At 33.1% G+C, this 24,570-nt stretch overlaps 2 protein-coding genes across 3 annotated transcripts in view; one reads left to right on the forward strand and one right to left on the reverse strand.

Annotated features, from left to right (window-relative positions):
• LOC124361823 (meiosis regulator and mRNA stability factor 1-like) overlaps positions 1 to 9,467 on the forward strand; it is a 40,834-nt gene extending 31,367 nt beyond the window's left edge. For both annotated transcript variants that reach the window (XM_046815819.1, XM_046815818.1), the window contains exons 19-22: positions 339 to 437; positions 1,677 to 1,844; positions 3,453 to 3,522; positions 8,817 to 9,467. In XM_046815819.1, the coding sequence (XP_046671775.1) occupies positions 339 to 437; positions 1,677 to 1,844; positions 3,453 to 3,522; positions 8,817 to 8,866 (387 nt within the window). In that variant the 3' untranslated portion in view covers positions 8,867 to 9,467. The remainder of the gene's footprint in view (positions 1 to 338; positions 438 to 1,676; positions 1,845 to 3,452; positions 3,523 to 8,816) is intronic.
• A 1,796-nt stretch (positions 9,468 to 11,263) lies between these two features.
• On the reverse strand, positions 11,264 to 24,240 carry LOC124361824 (INO80 complex subunit C). Its single transcript, XM_046815820.1, has 4 exons — positions 23,624 to 24,240; positions 19,200 to 19,296; positions 18,808 to 18,875; positions 11,264 to 11,444 (listed from the first exon to the last, which is right to left on the reverse strand). Exons 1-4 carry the CDS (start codon positions 23,756 to 23,758, stop codon positions 11,313 to 11,315), a joined length of 432 nt encoding a protein of 143 aa, XP_046671776.1. The 5' UTR covers positions 23,759 to 24,240; the 3' UTR covers positions 11,264 to 11,312.
• Positions 24,241 to 24,570: the final 330 nt, after the last annotated feature.

Genomic DNA, 24,570 nt, shown 5'->3' on the forward strand with positions numbered 1-24,570 from the left:
TATAACCACCACTGAGGAATATTAACCTTTTTAGAGAAATTTTGTTGTTTTTATGAAAAAGTGTTTATCTCAGTCAACTAATAATTCAAGATGATTTTACACAGTAAGTAAGTGGGGATGGTTTCTCACCTTTATAGCTTTCGAAGGCCTTTTTTAGAACAACCATCTTCCAGATTGTCATTGTCTGTGGATTGACATGTCCTTCAATTCATGACTTAATAAAATTGATCTAACTTCTAGCAATCGTTTTATTATTTTAACATTCCAACCCAAATCATCACATTAACATGTTTTCTGACTAACAGGACAAGGAATCGCTAATGTGTATTGTTTTTAAGATGAATGGTGACAAGAGCCGACAAGAGGGAGCATGGAGCGTCTGGAACGGAAAACGGATCAATGGAAACTGTCTACATTGTGGTGATGCTTATGACCAGGTAAATTTCTTTTTTGATGAATGGCTGTAATTTTAGTCTGGAGGTTTTATCAAATCATTTCTTAATTAGAAGCTCAATAATTTTTTCCAAATGGAATTCTTGGGGCAAGCGTTTCATAGGGCTGAGTATGGAGCAGTCATATTTTCGTACGAACATTGTGTATTTACACCTCCTAGTAGTTGGGAACTAGACCTACATTTAACTTGGTTATAGAGTATTTTGGTTTAATGATAATAAAGTAACATAAGTCTTACATAGATAAAGGAGAGGTAGTACTTTCCAAGCCAGGACTCTTTTCTATTAATTGGACATCTTAAATATGAGAGAAATAATAAAATAGAGATACCATCTCAGGTTATTCAGATATTTCAATCAACAAACTCTTCCACAAAATTTACCTCTATTTCATCTTGTTAATATCCCATTGTACCAAGAATAATTTAGTTGCCAGAACTTATTTCAGTAACTAAGATTGATCTGAATATCTATTGGCAAAAAGAAAATTCTAATGAGGTGAACTGAGATATAGTTGTCCAAGAAAAAAAAGATCTAGTCTCCATAAATTACTTTTGATGATAAGGAAGGACATGATTTGCTACATGGGAAATGATAACCCCTTTTTACCTCAAATTATGTTTTTTTGATGAATCTTTCTTTTTGCTGGTTTTTACAGAGACAAATTTGTAGAGCTCAGATATACACTTTTTATGCAAAAAGGAATGGATTAATTTTAGTAGTTTTGCCGTGGAAATGCTTCTTGTCCAATATTACAGCAGACAACAGAATAAAATAATACAAAAATCAGTAACACTACATTTCGAGATCTGCAATCTGATCTCTTCTTCAGGTGAATAACTAATCTAACACATAACTACAATCTAGGTTAAAATGAACAAATGATACCAGAGCGTTGTGACATGCATAAGTTAGGAATCAAAATCACCATGCTGTGTGTCAACTTTACTAACTCTAAAACACGCACTTAATAAAAACAAAACACAACACCAATTATTAAAATTGAACTACCGAATACCGGTTACAATAGGTCTGCTTTCACTGACTAAACACCTACGGCGTTGGTCTTAAAGGTACATGCCATGCTTCTTGTGGTAGTTTATTGAACTTGGTAATGAAATGATTATCTCTAGTATTTACTAGTTTTACTGGTAACATTTCTATCCTATGGTTCTTTCTAGTTGTGTAGGTACTGCCCACAGTATAACCTAATATTTGTTGCAGCTTACTGTAGTACACCTGCCTGAACCTCGTACGCCTCCTAGCAAGGAGGAATGTATGGCTCTTCTATCTCCAGCTAAGTTTCTGCTTCCAGCCAACACCTTTTCCTTCCTTCCCTCTCCCCCAGACCCCTCAGAACTACCCAGGCCAGGCCACTTCAATCTCACCCAGGTAAGTTTAGAGTTGATACACCGTTACTACTATTTTTACAATTAAATGTTAAAATCAATTAACCCTTTGAGTGCCAAGTATTTATTGAGTGGGTGTACTGAAAAGTGCCAGGTATTTCTATAGTGGGTGCACCTAAAAGTGCCAGCCCTTTTGAAGGCATTTTGCAAGGTTTCTGTAAACAATTCACAGTTTGATTATTTAATAAGCTTTCAACATATTTTTTTTTAATTTTATCTGAAAACTCGGCCTAATTAACATAAAATAAAGTTACCATAAACAAAGTTATCACAAAATAAATTTAAGAATATAAAAAATGGAGAGAATTTGTTTTCTTTTCTTTGTCCATATCACTGGAAAGGGTATTCAATTGTCTATACATCTTGAAAATTGTATATCATTATCTTCAATAATGAGTGAGTTATACAACTTTTAAGAAACTAATGTCCCATTGTTTCTGGTATCCAAGTCAACCAAAAATAATTTATATGTGAGTTTTAGATTGATTTTCCTAAGGTAAATTTATTGGATCCTAAAGTACACTATAATATAACAATTTAGTTTGAAAAGTTAGAACAGTTCTTCATGAATAATTTAATACAATATTAGTTTAAAAATATAAAGTTTCCAATTTTTAGTGATTTTTGTTCCCGAACGTCTGGTAAAATCAGACGTTGGCATTCAAAGGGTTAAATAATCGTCAAATCATTTTATTATTCTTTAGCACATGTGATTCAATACTGTTCTTAAATTTACTTTGCTGTTTAAGTGTTTGAATTAGAGGTAGTTTTAGGATGAATTATGATTTTCTTTTACTTCTGCAATCCAAACCTCTTTGAATTTTACTGGAACGTTCAACTAGTTCAAATACACAGCTGCAGCACCAAATTGTCAAAAGCTGTCCACAAAACTTCATAGAAATCCTTGTTTCTGATGTCAATCACTAATGGAAACGAGAGAAACAGTAGTTTGACTTGCATTGAAGTGTGTATATTCATTCTGAAGAATTATTATATTAATATTTTTTCTAATTCTATTCAAATAGCTCATAAGCCAGCTATGAAAATTTTTATTAGATCAAACCAAATAAATAGAAACAACAACTTGTATTTTGCGAGATAAAACTTAAAATTCTCAACGATACTTTGTACTTAAACACAGATAACATTCGCTGGAAAAACGTCTGATTTAGACTTCCTTGTAGCCATTCTATACAACCATCACTACCATGAGACAATGGGGCCAATAAGAATTGCTGTTAGAAATTATGTTTTAATAACAATATTAATAATGATATTGTATTGAAGAATTCTTATAAAAATGCAGAATGTTTACTTGTTAATAAGTAAAGATGTGTTTTTGTATCCTAAAGAACAAAAAAGTTATAATAAAAACTATAAAATCGAATCTTGCCACACATTTATATGTATTATTGGGTGGTTTTCCCTCTGGAAAGTGTTGAAAATTCATAACAGAGTAATTCATTAATCTCTGATGTTTCATTAGTCAGATGTTCAGAAATCGGTATATAAATAAAGCATACTTTAACTAGATGTGCACTGTAGTAGACTGAAAACTGACCAATATAAAATTGTTTGTGGTGTGAAATAGGTGCACGATGGCAAGGACACAGTAAGCAGCTCATCTCAAGATGATTCAGATGTTAACGATCAGGTCAAACGTAAGTTTTACACCACATTTAAAGTGTTCTAAACATATTTTACTATTAACACTGAGAGAACCTGTGAGTTACAAAGAATTTATGTTGTTTTATTGGGTAAAGTAAAAGGTACGGGCACTCCAATTCAACTTACGTTGACTCTTCATAGAGTTGAAATGAAATGTATACAATTGATGATTGATGTTTTAATACCATTGCCAAAAAACCTACATGATTGAAATTTCTCAATGGAATATAATAAACAAACTCTTATACTCAATATCGAAGTTTAATGGTTTGTGTTGAATTCATAACAATTCTATAAGAACTAAAACAAGTATCCTTGATTAGCTATGATTTTAGTACATCATAAGAATACACAATTTTCCATATTTGTATTGTTGTGATAAAAAGACTACATAAATTGTAATATGTAATGTCAGCAACATCAAATAAGCATATTATGAGAATGAGAATGAGAATATCTTTATTTACAATCTTTGAGATTATAAACAGTGTCATTAAATACATTAACATCAGGAAAAGGTTTTTTGAAGATACTCTTCCAGCGTGGTAGAATGGCCGGTCTAGAAGCCATTGATGTAGTGCTATCTTGAGTTCCTTTCCTCTTTTGGACAGCAGGTGAGGTGGTAGGAGATTGTGGAGCTTCATTCCCATATATGATGGTTTTCGCTCATAAAGCCTCAGATGATGTACAGGAAGGCTGTAGAGGTGTACATTTCTGGTGTTGTAGTGGTGTACATCATTGGTCCTTGGAAGATTCTCCCCATCAGCGTACATTATTACTTCTTGAATGTAAAGCGAAATGACAGTGAGAATCCTCAGAGACTTGAATGCCTCTCTACAGCTCTCCAGAGGTTGTAGTCCCGCCAGTGTTCTAATACATTTCTTTTGTATGATAAGTATCCGTTTGGAGATTTGAAGCAGTAGTTCCACCCCAGGCAGCAAGACCATAGCGCAGGTGAGACTCAAAAAGGGAAAAGTAAGTTATTTTTGCTGTTTCAAGGCTACTGAGAGATAAGAATTTGCTTGATGACAAAGTGGACCAGTGTTGAGTTTTTTTACTAAGATTGTCGACGTGATTAATCATTGATCAATATTGAATTTGAAATGATCTTCAATACTGATATCTGGAATGGTTGGGACTTCTGATGCTTCTCCTTCCAAAAGCGATCTGGTTAGTCTTTGATGGATTTACTACAAGGTCATTTCCATAGCAATATTGGATGGCCATGTTGAGAGCTGTATAAGATGAGACCGCAAGGCCATCTGCTGCTGAACGTTGGGTCAGAAATAAGGTAGTGTCGTCCACATACATTAGAGGTCTGCAGTAGTTTCCTAGGTGTTGGGGTAGATCATTGGTAAAGAGAATGAAAAATCACTGGTCCTAATACGGAACCTTATGGCACACCTCTCAGCACTGGAAGGACTTTTGATCTGACTGCCTTTTGTGATACCATTTTGATGAGTGGTAGAGCTCTACTAGTTGGGTACGACCCTTTAAGTAGCTCTCAAACCAATTATTTTGCTGCCCCCTTTGATTCCAAGCAATTCCAATTTCTTCAGAATGATGTTGTGGCTGAGGCAATCAAACGCCCTTACTTAAATCAAGAAACAAAGCTGTGGTCAATTTTCCCTCTTCAATGCTGTCTGTCACTGATTCAATTAATTTGATCAATGCCGTTGTAGTTGACTTCCCTTTTGTAAATCCATGTTGGTTTTCATTTAAGAGATTGTGGCTGAGCGCAATGGTCCAGGAGTCTTTGAAGAACAATTCTTTCACATAATTTTGAAAATGTTGAAATCAGTAAAATTTGGTCTGTAGTTGTTTGCATCATGTTTGCACCCACTTTTTAAATTTAGGGAATACTTTCGAAATTTTTTAATTTTGAGGGGAATTGACCCTCTTTAAAAGATTTGTTGAATATGGTAACCAATGGGGGGGGGGGCTAGTTCGTCAGCACAAAATTTTAATACTTTGGAAAGAAATTTCATCAATACCAGCTGAATTTTTGAATTTGAGGTTTTTAATTGTATCTTTAACCTCTTTCGATGCTCGTTTTGGTCATTGTTTCCATTAATGCTGTTTCATGTGGATCCACAGATTCCAATTCCTTCTTCTCATCCGCTGGGATTTTTTGTAGTGTTGTTTCTGCCATATTAAACAAAAAAAATAAATTCAGATGATTGGCGACTTCTTGAGGTTTTATGTGAAAAGTTGTCCATTTATTTTCAGTTTTATGTCATCTGTAGAGCTCCTGTTTTGGTTACGGGCATTATTAACTATTTTCCACATGGCTTTGGGCTTGTCGTCAGCTCTTTCTATGAAGTTGGCGGAGGCCTCTTGTCTCAGTAGTTTTAAGCGTTGGTCATAGGATTTCTTTGCATTTGCTGCGTCTTGTTTGGATGTCGAGTTCCCCCTGTTGTTTCAAACTGATGTTTGTAGTCTTAGAAAGTTTTTCTTTAAGCCTGCTGGCTTCTTCATCTGCAAAGAATTTAGGTTTTAATTTCTTTCTAGGTTTCTTTAATTTTCTGGGACAGGCAGCATCCAGGGCCATTGTCACTGTCCTTATGAAGCTGTTGTAGGCTTCTTTCAACGGTGTCAAATTGTTCAATGTCATGCCAGTTTTCATGTTGAAGTAGACATTTTAGTTCAAGGAGGTTTTCTGTCTTGAAGGTTCGATATGTACTACTGAAATTCTCAATTATGTACTCTGTTTTAATAGTACAGACTTGAGCAGTGTGGTCTGATAGACCAGAATCGTACACGGTTGCAGTTAGTTTCTTCACTTCTTAAGTTAGTACATATCCAGTTCAATTGATGAAATGGTTGTTGGAGGTTACTCTGGTAGGTGGTAGCTCCAGCCTCTGAATGCTGTGAGAAAGCCAACATCTCCTGTAATTTACCTGATCTTCTGTCAGGCTTTAAAATGTCTACATTTATATCTCCCCATGATTAGAAGGTTTGAACTTTCCAGTTTACTGATTTCAATAGTTTTTGAGAGAATATTAAGTGATTCGTCTAAGTTGGACGATGGTGATCTGTAGGTACCCATTATGTATAAGCAGGTGGTATTGAGCATAAACCTTTACCAAAGCCATTTCACATACAAGTTCTTCACAGGTACTGAGTGATTGGTACATTAAAGGTACTCCTTTCTAAGGTATCTTCTACATATATTGCAACCCCACCCATTATATGCTTTTCCCTACAGAAATGTGCTCTGAGGATATATCCAGGTATTGGAGCAACATTTTCATTTTCCTGAGATTTGAGACTGTGTTCACTTAGTATTATTATATTAGGTGTTGGTTTCAGGTTTTCTATAAAGTGTATCAGTCTATTTGATCTGTTAGATAAGTCCTGTATATTCTGATGGAGAACTGTTAAGTTAAATATTTTGTTTCTTGAAGATTTGTTTTGCTCTAAGGAAGATGCATTACTTTTTATATTGGAGGTCTGACGTAGCTGCCTGGTTCTAAAAAAGGTGAGATGTTCATTTTTATAGGAGCAAGTTGATTTCTATGATAAATTGGCTTTGACATGTTCTATATTCTTTTCATAAAACTCAAGGAAGGTTTCTGAGGGCTCAAGTCTTGTAGCAGTTATGGGTGGCCTTCTCATCGATGAAGGGGGTGCAAGGGCAGGGGCTTCAAGAGTGGATGCTGTATTTAATTTCAGTTGAGTGTGGTAGGTTGTTACTTTCTAAACTAAGTCTAAGTATCCTCATTGGTGTACGTTTTTGTCAAATCCACTGCATTAGACTTTTGATTGCATAAACTATTATCCTTTTTATTCTCTGCTTAGGGTTGTTCCTTTGGAAGAGGGTAGTTTTTATTCTGGAAAGCCTTAAAACTTTGCAGACTGAAGAGAGACACTGATTTGGTCTCTATGTTTACCCCAATTGGACTTCACATCTTTAGGTCTTCGTATGTTGACATGTGTGTTTGTGGTAGACAGGTAACATCTTGTGGTGTTTTGTAGGGGGACATTTTCAGTCTGAGTGCTTTGCTCATATACAACTAGCTTTTTTGCTGACTTGATGAACAGTGGCACTGAGGCTTAACACTCAAGTCTTTAAGGCTAGTCTTAATTTTATTATGTTTATATTTTAAATTAAAAAGCTAACGTTTGACATCTCTCTATGGTATATAAAACACTCTTATTTCACTATTTAATTCGTTCGTTAAGTCTTATTACTGGACATGATATTAATACACTTAAAAATGAGGTCATTCATTTTTTATAGTATTAAAACTTACACATTAAACATGTCATTAAAAAAAAATGTTATTAGACTATAGGTTCTAGGTGAGTAAGTTAAAAAAATTGACAAGGACAAAAACGTTTTAAAATTGTTTTAAAACTAAAATAAAATATGGTGGCTTAAAAACGAAATTTTAAAGTTAATAATTTAAAAACTATAAATTCATATTTTAATTTTAAAAAGTAAAATGATGATAGATTAAGTTCTAGATTTAAAACTTCCTATAAACTTAGTTGTTTTTTATAACAAAGTTGGCATATCTGACACCTGTCTACTCATCAATAAAAATAATTAACAGACATATTTTTAATACAAATAACATTATTTTGTTATTTATTACAATTTAGTGTTAATAACTCTACAAAATACAAAAAGAAGATAACAGACAAGCTCCATTGTCTGATCATAGACTAGACATCAAAGTATGATGAAATAATGTTCCAAACATCATATTTAAGGTAAATCTACTATAATAAATTAACTTAGAAGCCAACAGCAACTTTCTCAAAATAAACTTTCCATTTTTTCCAAACAAGTATATCATCAAAACATTCAATATTTAGTGTAATTTTTGGGAGTATAATAATTTGGTATCAAGATAATTTAAGATAAGATCCCTTTCTATTGAGATACCATACATTCAAAATATGCTGAGTGAATTATGATTTAAATGTATATGTCCTAGACCTTTTCATTCACAAAATATTCAGTTGGCAGTGCCAAGTATCTAATATTGATAAGTAAAAGGTCATAAGTGTATCAATGAGAAAAGTATGATTGAAACCTCGCCAAATACTTAAAATAATAATTCATTTATGTTAGCATAGCGATGATAGCATTGAATGAAGCATAGAATGAGAGTGGTTGCCCTGTGTAGTCTATTTACTGTCCCAGACGAACAATTCCTTTGACAGAGTTAATCTATCCAAGCGAGTGACCGAAAATTGGAAAATCCACAATTTAACACGTTCAAAACTACTTTGGTATTGAACTAATTTTAAATAAAAGTATTTGTTTTGTTCACAGGTAAGCTACGTCTTGCAGCCCACTTTCACACTCCCATCCAGCTACAATAAAGTACCTAATTCTTATAAAAATATATTGTCTTTCAGCATTTTGCATGGAATGCTAAGAATTTCCAACTACTTCCAATGGAGTGACTGTCATTCCGATTTTATAATAATCCCATTCTTTATTACCGTAGGAGTTTTGTTAAAATTTATAAATTTTAGAGTCAATGTTGTAATGTTTTTAGTCGTATGGCTGATTATTATGCTTCCCCTCCCTCAGGGCTTATTTTAATTTCTTTACTATACATTTTGCATGATTTTAATAGTTTTGCATTTCATACTTGAATGCCCCAGATGTTTTTTTAATAACTGAATCTTATTGTTGTAAGAAGCAATAGTCTTTGGCACTTTTAACTGCAATGGCATTTGTTTGCAGGGTGTGCCCCATTATTTTACACTCTTTTCATTTAGAATTTGATGCCGTACATTTACATTTATGTGATTTAATGAGAAGAATCAACTATTAATATTGAACTTATTTATTTCATCATCAGTTGTTGAATATTTGTGATTTTTTGAGAGTATGCATGAGTTTTGTGAGTATTAGCATATTTATTTGCTTATATCTGTTACAAGTAATAAAAGATATATTTTGTTTTATTGAATAGTTTATTGTTATTATTAACACACCTTTTAATATCCTCTCAAAATGCCCCAATCTATTTTATATGTTTAGGAGTATCTTTCCACCATATAAACATTAATTTTTATAATTATTTCCTTGGCTGAATAATTATAATTATTCAATTAGGTATTTTGTTGCACAATAACCATGAGATAAATTTAAATGGTTATGTCTTTTACTAACATGTGTATATATTGAAAATGTAACTTTTTTATAATTTTTCATTAAAAAAACCTAATAGTTTTAAGGAAAACTGTACGGATGTCTGAATATCTTCAGTAATGGAACAAGAAAATTATTGTGGCAAAATACATTAAAATTATAACTTAATGTAATAATATCAAGATCACAGCAATCAATTTTACAGCTTCGTTATTAATACCTAAAATCATATATTATTAATTATATTGTTTCTTGTTTGTAATATAATACAATACATGCATTGGAACTTCTTAGCCACTTACAAGTCAAAGCAGATACAAGCAACATTATTTGCCAATTATTACGAAAAATTTATTCAAGTTAGTAATTTGGGTAATTTTTATAAAGTTAAAAATATAAGAAATAAACTCAATAAATTGTGTTGTATTAACACCACTTGTGTTTTTCAACTTATTGAATCTTAACGTTAAAATGATTTTTTTAAAGGAGAGGCTAGCTCTCTCTTTAACCTTATTCTCGTTAATCAGCCAGTAGCCTGTGTGAGGATCTTGTCAAACAGACCCTGAGGATAGTCAATACAGTACAAAGTTGATGGTACTGATAAAAAGTGTTCTTAGACAGGACTTGAACCTTCGTTATATCTAACTCAGATCCAAAGTTCGACGTCTCGGACCACTCGGTTGTTGATGTCTTTATTTTTTAATCAATAGTGACATTCATATGGTTTTCATTAATATTTTTTGGTTTAACTTATTAACTTTTTCACTTCTTATTATTCAATGAAAGGCAATACATTTGTATTTTTGTTATTAAATGTTATATATATCATGATTTTAAATTTAATTTTTGGTTTAACTGAAATGTTAACTTTTTCTCAACGTCTTATTATTGACAATAAATTTGTATGTTTTATTAAATGTTGCTTAATTTATCATTATTTTAAATTCAACATAAGTTTTTAAAAATCTAAAATTAGACACGGTTCAAAACACGATACCCATACAAAAACAATTTTAAAATTATTTTTAAAAGGTAATATACCATATCTACTCTTTATCTGTTACTAATGCCCCTAATGCACAAATTAATTAACCAATTTTGGCTAGATTACACATTTCTAACTCTGAACTTGATTGTTGATTAACTCTGAAATTAAACTTTTACATTTTTTGTAATTTAAAACAAAGAAATATAAGTAGAGACATGCACTTTGTTCCAATGTTTCTAGAGTGAATTTAATCAACTATTTTGAACATACATGTCAAAAATGACATGTATTTGTATTTCCATGTTTGTTTTCATATAAATGTTTCATATTTTAACTCCTTGACAAGTCATGATTTAGTGTGACTAGTAAGGAACCACATTTTTAAACCTTATTTTTGTTTACTAGTATTATAAAATTTTTGTTTTGAGTCCAGAGGGTTAAGAGACCAAATATTACAAGTTATAAGTGAATTTTAATTTTTTATGTATCCTTTGCAGCCTGCTACCTAACTAAGGAATTTGTTTCTCATCAAAGGATTACAAGGCAAATGCATATGTAATTTTAATTTTTGGACTCCGTATTGAAAACTGAATCATTGGGAGAAAAGGGTTTTAAAAATAATAGTGACTTTAAAAAAGTTCTTTATTTATAAAACATACAAAAATAGTTAAGCTCTATTATCCGATTGGATTATTTGCTCCTCGTAGGGATAAGTAGCCTGCTATAATATCACTGGGCAGGTTCCGTACTGTGGCAAACTCTTCAGCCATTGCGTAATACAACTTGGTCTGGGGATCTGTATATTTTGCCTAAAAATAAAAATGTAACAGTTATAATTTTGTAAATACAAATAGTTTTTATATCTGTTGAATACAAAATATTTCCTTTCCTAATTAACATTTAGATTACACAAATGCTACATTAATTATTTATCTTTAACATTTAATTATGTTAATTCAGTTTTGTGATTCTCTAGTAATCTGAAGCCTCTTGGTTGTCTGAGCTTATATTTTCTTTTTTCCCTCCTTCGAATTGGAATTTTATTTTCTGAATTGGATTCGATTCACCATATATAACGTGACCGGATATTTCCCACTGTGGGGCATTCCTAAATATGGGGCGGGGAGGAGGTTGTGTAATATGTTTTATTTTACAATGTAAAATGACCTAGCTGAAACTAAACATGTATACTGAGGTCTATTTAAATATCAGTGTTTAATACCTGTCACTGGAACCTATTTGTTTAAGTGGATTTGATGATGATTGCAACTCTATATGAAAGTCTTGGCAGCTTAAATCAAAATTGAATTTTGTCAAGAGGATTGACTTTTAAATGTCCACTGAGGCTTGTATTTTTACATTAACTGAATGAAAAAATTAAATAAATATGCTATACAGTATACATATTACTACTCAATATTTAATGTCTAGCCCTCAAAATAGGGCATTTAAGCGTCCCAAGGTCATCTGTGGGGATGTGTGGTCACGTTAACCACATTCTGAATATTAGACATATACAGGGTGTCAATTAAGTCTGGAACCTCTTTTTTAATTTTTAAACCACAATATAAAAAAATACCAAAGTTCACACGTGCTTACTGGTGATAGTAACGTACATATCTGTCCAATTACCGACCAGATAATCCCTTTGGGGGACGGTCCACAAGGAGTCAGACAAAATTCTTAAATAGCAGCATAGGTCAAGTTTGGTATCAAATTAAAGGTCTTACTTAGCAGAGTACAATGCCGCAAACCGGACTTCAAAAGGTGGATTCATTTAGTAGTTATAGCTATTTGAATTTTAAAAACAATTTAACAATGTAAATGTTAAATTACTAAACTTATAAAAATAAGAAATAAACTGTAATCTGCCATAACATTGAATTGTATTTTCAGAAACCACATTTTTTAAAACATAAACAAAAAAACATCTGATGGATTAATTATAAAAGGCAAAATTAAATCAATCATATGTATCAATTCTCCCCCCCTAAACTTCACATTTCAATAGCTGGTCAACATGCCTCCTCCAAACACTTCCATCGTCCATTTTAACTTTGTACAGTAGGAACTTTCTTTTTCCATAATTGTTCCAAAAACTCCACTTGTATCTTGAGTTGGTGTAATCTCGAGCCTGTACTCTGTCACCCACCTGAAATTGTCTGCGTACGATTCGTGTAACTTCTTGTGCATTTTTGCTATCTGGTAGTAATAGGCTCAAATGAGTTCGAACACTTCTTTCCAAACATTAAGTTGTATGAGTTTGAGCCAGTTGTGTTTGGAGATTGTCGAAGTTGCATCAAAAGCCTGTATAATTTTAGCTCAATCTTTCCCCCCTCATCTTCCATTGCCCTCAGTGATTTTTTTACTGTTTGGACATAACGCTCAGCTTGTCATTAGACGAAGGATGGTAGGGAGCTGTAGTTTTGTGTACAACACCATTAGCAGATAAGAATGGCGAAATATTGTAGATGTAAATTGGCTTCCATTGTCTGAAACTAAGACCAAAGGAAGGCCGAAATGTAGAAAACCATTTTTCTTAGCTCCTTCATACACCATTCTGCTGACGTGTTTTTAGTAGGGATTACTTCAACCCACTTGGTAAAGGCGTCCACAACAATGAAATACCACTGACCTTGTATCGGGCCAGCAAAATCTATGTGTAATCTCTCCCATGGTCCTTGAGGGGTCAGCCATGGATGATTCGGTTCTTTTGCAGGTTGATTTTGTTTTAGTCGACATTGTTTACATGTACGTACCATTTGCTCAATATCTCTGTCAATACTTTTCCACGTGCAAAAACTTCTAGCAAGGATTTTCATCTTCTCCATGCCTAGATGTCCAACATGTAGTTCATTTAACACTGAGTGTTGTAAAGCTTCTGGAATCATTATCCTGTAGCCTTGAATATGCAACCATTTTGTAGTGTGTTAGTTCGTTGTCGTGGAAACCAAAAGGTTCGACCGTCTCTCCTGTTTCAAGGGCATGTAGTACTGGTTGTAAATATTTATCTTGAGCAGTTGTTCTGGATATAAGCATACTGTCAATCTGCAATGAATCAAGTTGATTAAGTTGAAAAAGGCTGCAATCGTCCACAAAGTTTGTAGTGCTATGTTCAGTAGGAAAACGAGACAAAAAGTCAACGTTGGCATGGTCAGAGGTTCTTCTATATTCAATTGAGTAGTCAAAACCTGATAAAAAGTGTGCATAATTGAACAGTCTTGTAGCAGATATTGTTGGAAGGGTTTTGGTGGGACTGAATATTGACACTAACGGTTTATGGTCAGTCACTAAAATGAACTTTCGCCCGTAGCAGTAAGGGAAAAATTTCTTGAGTCCCCAGTAAATACCTGTTGCTATCCTTATCAATTTGACTGTATTTTTGTTCACATTTGGTCAAAGTGCGTGAGGCAAAAACTAATTGGCCTCTCACTTCCATCGCTGTATCGATGTGAAAGACAGGCTCCAAGGCCCACTGGAGACGCATCGGTTGCAAGCACTAATGGGAGTTCTGGATTGTAGTGGACAAGTACATTGTTACTGGTTATTTCCGACTTAACCTTCTGAAAGCTTTCTTCACATTTTGAAGTCCACATATAACGGTTGCCTTTCTTTCAGTAAATTATTGAGTGGGTGGAGGATTGTTGCTAAATCTTTGATGAACTTGTTGTAATAGTTTGCCAGACCGAGAAATGTTCTAAGTTCACTTATGTTTTCCGGTCTTTTGCTGTTCATGATAGACAAGACTTTGTCTTTGGTTTTGTGAAGTCCTTGAGCATCAATGACATGCCCAAGATATTGGATACTCGTTTGAAAAAAACTTGCATTTATCTCGGTTCATCTTTAAGTTATTGTTTCTTAATCGTTCTAGAACTTTACGTAATCTAGCCAATAATTCTTCAGCTGTTTTACCCTGAACGATAATATCGTCAAAGAAACATTGTACACCAGAAAGTCCCTGCAAGGTTTTGTCCATGAATTGTTGCCAGAGAGATGGTGCTACCTTCACCCCAAACATCAAAACGATTTACTTTGTACATACCTTTATGGGTGCTGAGTGTCTGCATGTGTGCACTTTCTTCGTCCATTTTCATGTGGAGGTAAGCATTAGAGAAATATCCAAGGTACAAAATAATTTTCCTCCGTTCATTTGAGAGAAGATTTCTTCAATCCTGGGTAATGGATGGTTTTCGTCTTTGATCACCTTGTTTAAAGTCACTTTATAGTCAGCACAAATCCGTGTTTGAACCGTTCGGCTTGGACAAACAGGTACGATGGGTGTTCCCCAGTCTGAATGATCTACTTTTGTTATGATTCCACATTCTTCTAGTCTCGTAAGTTCATTTTCTACTTTACTTCTTAGGGAAAACGGTACTTGTCTTGGTTTTACAAATATTGGCGTCGCGCCATCAGTAAGTCTAAAAATGTCCCAGATATTCAGGTATAACACCAATTTTTCCATCAAATAAGTCACTAATTCACTTAACAAGCTTCCTAGATTTGAAGTCTGACTCGTTGTAAGACTTTTAATCTCACCCCAATCTAATTTAACTTCTCTCAACCAGTCCCTTCCGAATATGGCGTCAACGTTTTGATCAATTAGGTAAAGTTTTCCAACAAACTTCTGAGTCTTGTACGTGCATTTAACAAAATGTTACTCCTTTCGGTTTTATGGTTTCTCCTGTATAAGTTCGAAGTTCAATGTTAGTAGAAAATATTTTCTGTGGGATGGCAAGCTTTTTTAAACTCGTTGTAAGACATTGTACTAAGAGCTGCACCAGTGTCTAATTCCATGGGTAATGTCCTGCCTTCGATGTTGATGTTAACCATAAATTTGTCATTATTTCTGTCACTAATTACATTAATCTCATATTCATTCTCACTATTCAAGTCACTTTTGTTTTCAGTTTGATGTTGTCCAGGTTTCATTTGTAATTGAGATTTACTTTGCAAACAAACACTAGCTATGTGTCCAACTTTTCCACATTTTCGACAAGTTGCATCTATGAATCTGCAGCTATTAGCACGATGGGAGGGGTGAACCACAACGATAGCATTTTCCTTTGAGCTTTTCAATGGCTGAATTTGTTGAAACGTGGACTAAGTAGAGGTTTTGGCCGAGGTGAGACTCTCTTAGATATGTTTTCTTTATTTGAATGTCTTTGCTGAACTGATTTAATTCAATGTGTTCAGTACGTGTTCGGCTAACAGTCATACTTTCTGCTTTGGCAAGCTCTATAGCCGAAGCTATGTTCACAATGTCCTGATAGGTGTGTTTCTCGCGGTCTTGGAGTAATTTAGTCCGAATATCTATGTCTTTCAATCCACGAATAAACTGTAACTTGAGAAATAAGTCTGCAACTGATTTACCGCAACCACAATTGAAGTTACAGTTAATTGTCATCTTCTTGAGAGCCACCGAGAATTCACTAACTGATTCATGTTCTTGTTGAGTCCGTGAAATGAATTTATGCTGCAAGGCCCACTGGCTTGGTTGCGGGTCGATTAAAATCCTTAAGAAGCTGTACCAACTCGTCGTAATCTTTATCTAAAGGGTCGTTGGGAGCACAAATATCGTACAGTTGTTGGTGCAGTTGGGGAGTGAGAGCATGTAGCAATGTGTAAACTTTAGTTTTATCATCAGCTCTTTGATTCTTTAGTTGTAAAAATACTTCTAATCTTCTCACAAAATTTGAAATGGTTTCATCAGGGTGGTAGGGATTGAAATTTATATTCCCTGAAGTGTAGTTTGAAACCGTACAAACAGCTTCACTTGGAGATGAAGTAGATGTAATGTTTGTGTCTTTGAGATTGTGTACCATTTCTTGTAATTTTGTTGTAAGGTTTAAATACTCATCCTCCACATTACATCTGTATTCTATTTCATGTTCTAAATAGTTTTCATCTGTCAAACAATCAATGCCATTCTGAACCTGCTTGTAAACGTTCCCAGTAATTCAGTCACAGCCTTGATTTTTATATTTAGTTCGGTTAATGTAGGGTTACCTTCAGCAAGTCTTTTGCCTTTGAAAATTGGCCCTTAATAATAGATCGAGCTTTTTTTAGTTTTTGTAACTCTTCTTCTTCTTTAGTCATTTCTCCTTCTTTTTACCTCGTCGCCTGTTAAATTACTAAACTTATAAAAATAAGAAATAAACTGTAATCTGCCATAAACATTGAATTGTATTTTCAGAACCACATTTTTTAAAACATAAACAAAAAAACATCTGATGGATTAATTATAAAAGGCAAAATTAAATCCAATCATATGTATCAGTAAATTATTAAGTATTACAAGTAAAACACCAATTTTTAAGTACCTGTGATCAAAAGTAAGTGTTCAAAATGTTCCCCTCCCATCATCTGACAATGTAGTAATCGAAGCCAGGAATCAATAATTATTACCAATAACACAACTACTGTTAGAATGTGAAAGTGGTAGATTGAGTCATACATAGCATCCACAGAAACTTAACGTTTGGGCAGGTAGGTATTATAGGAAATCAAATTATGGGCCCATTATTTATCAATGGTAATTTAAATGGTGACTCATATCTAGCAATGCTCCAAAATGAAGATAATTCCTGCACTACAAGCTGCTCTTGGTCGACAATTTCAAAGAATTTATTTCCAACAAGATGGCGCGCCACCACACTATGCTCTCCTTGTTAGAGAATACTTGGATACAATATTCCTTCACAGATGGATTGGAAGACGTGGTGCAGTAGAGTGGCCTGCTCGTTCCCCTGATTTATCTCCGCTGGATTGAGGGGATACCTCAAAGATAAAGTTTATCGTACTAAGCCTCGAGATTTGGCGCACCTAAGAAATCTCATAGTCCAAGAAGCTCAAGATATTCCTCGTGACTACCTTCAAACTGCAGTGTATGGCTTTTACAACCGCCTAGGACATTGCCAGACGATGGGAGGGGAACATTTTGAACACTTACTTTGATCACAGGTACTTAAAAATTGGTGTTTACTTGTAATAATTAATAATTTACATTGTTCAATTGTTTTAAAATTCAAATAGCTATAACTACTAAATGAATCCACCTTTTTAAGTCCGGTTTGCGGCATTGTACTCTGCTAAGTAAGACCTTTAATTTGATACCAAACTTGACCTATGCTGCTATTTAAGAATTTTGTCTGACTCCTTGTGGACCGTCCCCCAAAGGGATTATCTGGTCGGTAATTGGGCAGATATGTGCATTACTATCACCAGTAAGCACGTGTGAACTTTGGTATTTTTTTATATTGTGGTTTAAAAATTAAAAAAGAGGTTCCAGACTTAATTGACACCCTGTATAATATATATGAAAAGCGGAAAGCAAAAAGGGATCAGTCGTTTTTATCCATTTTGAGTTATTGTTACTAAGCAATGGTGTATAAAATTCGGAATAATTTGACACCAAAATCATATGGTTACAACAACAAACTTACTTTCTCTCACCACAGCTGAAATACTCAAGGAAGTGGTGAAATAGGCTCACAATAAGGTTGGAGCCCTTACTAACGTTTACACTCTCTGGTATCAGGTAATTGACTTGTCTGTTTATGGTCCCACACATAATACCATAAATCGCTATCTAAAAAGGGACAAAAAAATATATAGATCCTGGCTGAAGGGGGTTTGCTTGGAATATAGGCCTGCTGCGCCATATCAAAACTGTAATGCATAGTAACATCGACACTAGAAGAGTTATGTTCACTACTTTCTTTTCCAACATTGATGATAATGTAGAATTGTCTCTTTTGCAACCAGATCCAAATGGGCTGTCATTTTTCTAAGGGTTTCCGCTTTTTCTTCATTTGTTGCCATTGCCATTTTAGTGCATGGAATTTTTGATTTAATAACAGTATCTAGAAAAGGGACCCAAGCCACTCCATGTTATTTCTCCATAGTGACTTTATGTCCTTTTTCTCAACCCTGACAGCAATCACTTTATCGATGATTATTTCTATGTTACCGATTAAATATCACTTTACCGTCGATATTACGTTGCAAAGCAGGATTTTATGAGGAATAATTTAATAAAAACAGATTTTTTCAATCTTTACTCAATTATTTCCTTGAATTAACAATTTTACTCTGCCGACTTTGGGTCCCTTTTCGCTTTCCTCATCACATTAGCAATTTTGTCAAATGTTATAAAAATAAATTCGTACTTACTGTTAAACCAGAAATATCAGAATATTTTTTTGCTGGTAGGAAAGACGGAGGTGCAGATATTGAGCTGTCTGAAACAAATTTATTCTGAATTATAGTTACAGGTTGGTTTAATGGTTATTAAAAAATGTGATAACTTACTTCAGAAACAACTTGAATACACACTAAGTAGATACTTATTCAAAAATTAAATGTGCCATAAAACTGGCAGTAACCTTTACTACCTATATGTTAGTTACTACCTTAGAACTAAAATTACATTTTGTATACAATAACAATAGTTTATCTTGTCCTGTATATCAGAAAAGATGACATACTTCAAGTAATATAGTATTTTATGATTTCTCATATAATGTCCAAGGAATGTGGTAGGTATAATAAAAGCAAATACTCACAGGTAACTGCATTAGATGGCCAAGGTAAACTTTTTTCTTGAGAGATAATTTGCTTTAGAGATCTATAAGCTTTCTTTTTATTGCTGGCTTTACTGTGCTGAAACAATCAAAAGCATAATTAATTCAGTTTCATTGTTATAATGTTTAAACACAAGGATAAAAACATCTTATAATTGCAATCAATACCATAAATGAACACAAAAATATGATGTTTGTATTTAAAATTTCTGAGTTGGCCACAATTTAGAAAAAATGGTTGACAAAAACATTTTAAAACCAACAAACTGTTTATAAAAAAGATCCAGAGAAATGTCTATTTAACTTTTTATAATCCTTTGTAGTTCACAAGCAAAACGGCTGGCACACTTATATCAATCTCCCTGTATATTTTTAGTTGGAAGTTTATATGTAATAAATTTATAACACTTTTATATACAAGTAATGACTGTACGTAAAAACAAAAAATGAAATATAATCTACTTAAAAAAGAACATAAAATAACAAGTCTAGCTGGAATAAAAACGTATCAAAGTTATTAGTGGTTGAATGATGTAAAAACAGATACATAATATCACTACTTAACCACAGAAAAATATGTGTTTTCAATATCATGGCACATTTCTCATATTTTATTCAAGTAACATTCACTTTATAGGCGGGTAGGGTACGATAAGCGGACCCAGTTTTTTATTTCGAAGAATGTAATCATCGATACCTAATATTAGCATCTCAAACCCTAGACTATCAATCGATATAAAAGTATCTATAGTCCTCAATAACAATCACATGTTTTAAATTTAAATTTAATATTTACAAATTATTATAACCATAATTAGGAAAACTGAAGACGACCATATTTGCTCCTCTCATACTTACAGTTGTTTCTTTCCCACAAATTTCACATAATGAGTTTTTTGGTACGAGTCCAACATGTTGAAGCCACGAAAAACATGTCTTATCATCTTTCAAAGCAATGTCGTGCAGTTTTCTAAAATTGACAGCCATTTTTAATAATCAAATGTTACTTATTTAAAATTGAAATATTACCTTACGTGTATTATTTGAAAGTGTTTAAACTGTTGATATAGATTATTTAAAAATTGTTCAAAATAATTAATCATTGTTGATTGATTAAATCGATGGTTACGATTAAGTCATATCGTTTGCCAATTTCAATATAAAAAACCGGGTCCACTTATCGTACCCTACCCTTATAGGCTAAACTAAGTAAACTCGAAATAAAATGATTAAGATCTATAGTTGGTTTGGATAATGCTTATGTTAGCCACGTTAGCTACAACGATCTAAAACCACTATGATCAAGTTCTTAAAATGGTGTGTTTACATTACGAGGAAGAATGTTCAGGTGCTCGCGATCCATAACTGATAATATATTTGAAATTTAGGGTATAACCTCAATAGTCCATCAATGTAGGGGGACCAAGGGGAATTGGAGCTTCTAGGTGGGGGAGGAGGTTTAAAGGGGGGGGTAGGCATTGGCAGAGGGTACCAATATTCACAGGAGAAAAGCACAAGAAATTTTAGAGGTCAGAGTAGGGATATCTAATGTATATGAGGAAATTTAAGTTTTTTCATATGTCTTTGGCATTTTTACAAAATTTTCAATATCTATGATATTGATTGTTGTTTTTCCTCTGTGCTCTGTTTTGTTTGCCAATATGTATTGTATTAGCACACCTTGTTATTGAACGCCATGAGGTATTTTTTTCCCATTTCATAATTGGTCAGATTTTGCTAGCATTTAATTGCTACTACATTCTGATGGTCGACAATGAAACTATCACGAAACCACATGGTGTTTTTACCTGGACATTAGAAATAGAACGTCATAGTTTTCTAGATGTTTTTCTTTCGATTGAAATTGCTAGTGCAAATTTATTTTATATTTTTATTGTGGGTCAGTCAGTATGGTAGGAATACTAATAATAATAAGAATTTTAGTTTTGTCCCGATGTGCTTTTGTGAGTTCAGCAGTGTATCTTTTCTGAGAATGGTTACGATCGGTATGCAGACTCGATTTAACAACAACCTGAGTGAAAAATCAGGAGATTTTAATTGCAGTTTGGAAAATGAAGATATTACTGAAGTTGATTAAAGTGGGCGAGAAACATGCTACATTTGTGATGTCTATAGAGCAGCTCTGTATGCGACAAATAAACCCGGAAGTAGCCTACAACACCGCCGAAAACTCAGCACTTAAAAGAGTTAACCCCTTCCCACGCGGGATTTATCTTTCAATTTTGACTCATAAACACGTAACTTTGACTCATAACTTCAACATTTTCTTTTACATTTTACCAACTCTAATTTTTTTAGTTAGTGGTGGCTATTAGGAATAAAAAATAATACAGTATCACAAAATAATCAGACCCCTATATTTTTTAACAAATTTTCAAATTTTACAAAAAATCGTCAGGATTCGCCATTGCATAGAACAATTTATAGACCTATAACGACATAACAAAATAAAGTAATAACAAAATAAAAAGATAATATAATGCTAAATACAACAGGAACACGAACAGTAAATAAGGAAATATAGCAAAACAGCGTTAAACACTAAAATACGTTGTCCCGGGATATAATCCGTTTATCGCGTAATGGGTTCACAGCAGACTGAGGCTAATCACGCCACAAGGGACAAATGCACGCCTCCCACCACTGTGACGCGCCAATGAGGTTCAAAACTGTAACATCTGCTTTTCGGAACAAGTATTCAACACTCCCTTGAACTCTAGCGGATTCCACGGCAACTACAATTTATTAACCCTAGAACTGTTAATCGACAAAATTTTGTCGGTCAATGCCGCTTCTGTAGTGTTTAACCGTCAAAATTTTGTCGGTCAAACATTCCCTCGTATAATTACTTTTTACAATATACTCCGGTAACGTATCGATATAATTCATGCAGGCACCATTGAAAAATGCTAGGGAACAGATGAGTTTTATTCTTCTTTGTATTATGGTTATGACCGTAGCAAGCTTGTCATTTTGAACGTAAAAGAAAACAACGCAGTTTTGTTGTGACCCGCCTTATTGCCGCTGCCGTTCTGTATCACTTTCGTGCCGAGCTGTGGATATTTGTAAATTTTAATAGTTTTTTACGCGTGTTTTAGTGTCGTATTTAATGTGTAGTGTGTTGTGTTTGATGTCGTAGTAGTGTAAACATATATATTTTAGAATAAATCAATTTCTATTTACTGAAATATGTTTTGAGAAATTACCGGCTTTGTGTAGGCTATGGCAAAATGACTTGGCTAAAATTCATTTCACATAGTTTGTTATTGTTTTCACTTACTAAACGTTATTTATAGCACTCTTTTAGCTCTGAAGTAACTATTTATTTTTGGTAAATAGATAGGTTTTCACAATAAAATATATATTTTCCTGTAATTTCTTTGGTTATATATAATAACTGTTTGGGTTATTCTATATTTTTTCAATATATTTAGTTATATTTATAGTTTTCTAACTACATAATATTTCCTATTACTTTATAAACCATAAATTTATAAATTTTGATATAGTACAAAGCTTTAGAAACGATTTTATATTTTGCTGAATAAAAATTTTTCGCAAACCTTTTTGAATAATGGCAAAATTTAACTTTTTTTTTACTTTTCAAAAAATAATTTATGGTAATTATTTCATTAGTACTGTATTATTCTATTTTATTCTAAGTAATAAAATATGCAAAATAACATGTATTCATAGATAAATGTATTAGCAAAACTTGTTTTACCAAAGTCTTACGTGTACACCCGATTTTCAGAATTTATGCTGCTTTTTGTTCTATAGCTTATGATGCTTTCATAAATGTGTATAATGTTTATGTTTTTCTGAAACTAGATAAAATTTGACACAGAATGGCTATCTCACTTATAAATATTTCTCACTATAACTTCATTTGCTAGGTATGGTCCCCCCCAAATTTAAGAAATATTTTTTCGTAAATTTTATATTTGATTAAAAAAAGTGTTTATTAGAAAATTTTTTATGGTTAATTTTACAATATAGTGCAATTTCTACGTTTAATTCTGAACACAAAAATATATACTTTTATTTATATTGCTTTTATTTTATATTTTTAAATAATTTTTTTTTAAAAAAACCTTGCGCGAAGCTTCAAAACAGCCCGACACTACAGGATGAAATAACTCGCCAGTTCTAGGGTTAAATAACACAAAATAAGACTTATCCGATAGGATAGGATATATCCGTTTGCTGCGTGGGAAGGGCCCAGACCCCTGAAACCTCCTTTCTATCTATGTCATTGTTGTTTATGTGTACTGATTGCATAGTATCGAGAAAACAAGTCTTTTGTTAAGGAAACTGTAACCAACAAACCATTAATAATCACTTAGGGTTGACATCCCTACATTTATGCTAGAGCCTAGGCCTACCTGAAATTTGCAATCCTTGAATATAAACTTGATCTCTTCTTTTATTTCATCAACAGAAATGTCATTAGTTGCATTGTTTGCAATTAATGAAGTTCCAGACTGTACTTGTATGACTAAGCCAATATTCTCAGCCATGATATTTACATACAGATTTCATAAATTGCCAGATAATAAATTATTATATATCCCCTTAGTAATACTTTTTACAAACATACTTTTCTCATTTCTGCTAAATGTATCAATGTAGCCTAACATTCGTTACCGGCATAGAATTTACCTAAGAATATAAAAATTGTTCCTTAAAAGTAAAAATAGTCATATAAAAATAAAATTAAACACTGTCTGTGACTTAATCCAGAGTAAACCTTAAGTTTTATAAATCACAATCTAAAAGACTAATAATTAAAGCCGCAGCCAAACTGTCACAAAACAGTATCCAGGTTATACACGAAACACTCATAACATAAAAAAACAACATATTGAAAAAATAAACAAAACAAACAAGGCGGAATACTTCACTTCAGTAACATATGATCCCTTCATAGGCTCCTAAATATCGTTAATGTAGTGATGGGTCGATTGTCATTCGGTAACAATGTATCTAAATAATCGACTTTATCTATCGATCACCAGAATATAGAATTTATAACAAATGAATGAGTAGTGAAATTTTCAAACATTTCTGTAAAACAGTGAAGGAAATATTGAATTTAAAGGACTACCACTCCGATTTAAAAACATTTGTTTTAATATACTTTGAAGAAAACGTATTTGTAATGCAAGCGGAAACTAATTTGTTTCAGGTTTTTTGTCGTTTAAATATGGGAGGAATAATTGTCTAAATATCGAAAGAATGGCCAAAATAAGAGAAGAATGGCTCATTTTATTAACTATTCGATTTAATTTTGCAATTTTAAATATGCCTACACACCTGACGAGAAATGGAA

The sequence above is a fragment of the Homalodisca vitripennis genome, chromosome 5 (assembly GCF_021130785.1).
Source record: "Homalodisca vitripennis isolate AUS2020 chromosome 5, UT_GWSS_2.1, whole genome shotgun sequence".
In the NCBI taxonomy this organism is placed as follows: domain Eukaryota; kingdom Metazoa; phylum Arthropoda; class Insecta; order Hemiptera; family Cicadellidae; genus Homalodisca; species Homalodisca vitripennis.

Coding starts and splice junctions, on each gene's coding strand:
- LOC124361824 (XM_046815820.1), bottom strand. CDS start 23,758: ATGGCTGAGAATATTGGCTTAGTCATACAAGTACAGTCTGGAACTTCA. Junction 19,297..23,623: donor TCAAGGATTGCAAATTTCAG/GTAGGCCTAGGC, acceptor TGATTGTTTCAG/CACAGTAAAGCCAGCAATAA. Junction 18,876..19,199: donor GCCATCTAATGCAGTTACCT/GTGAGTATTTGC, acceptor AATTTGTTTCAG/ACAGCTCAATATCTGCACCT.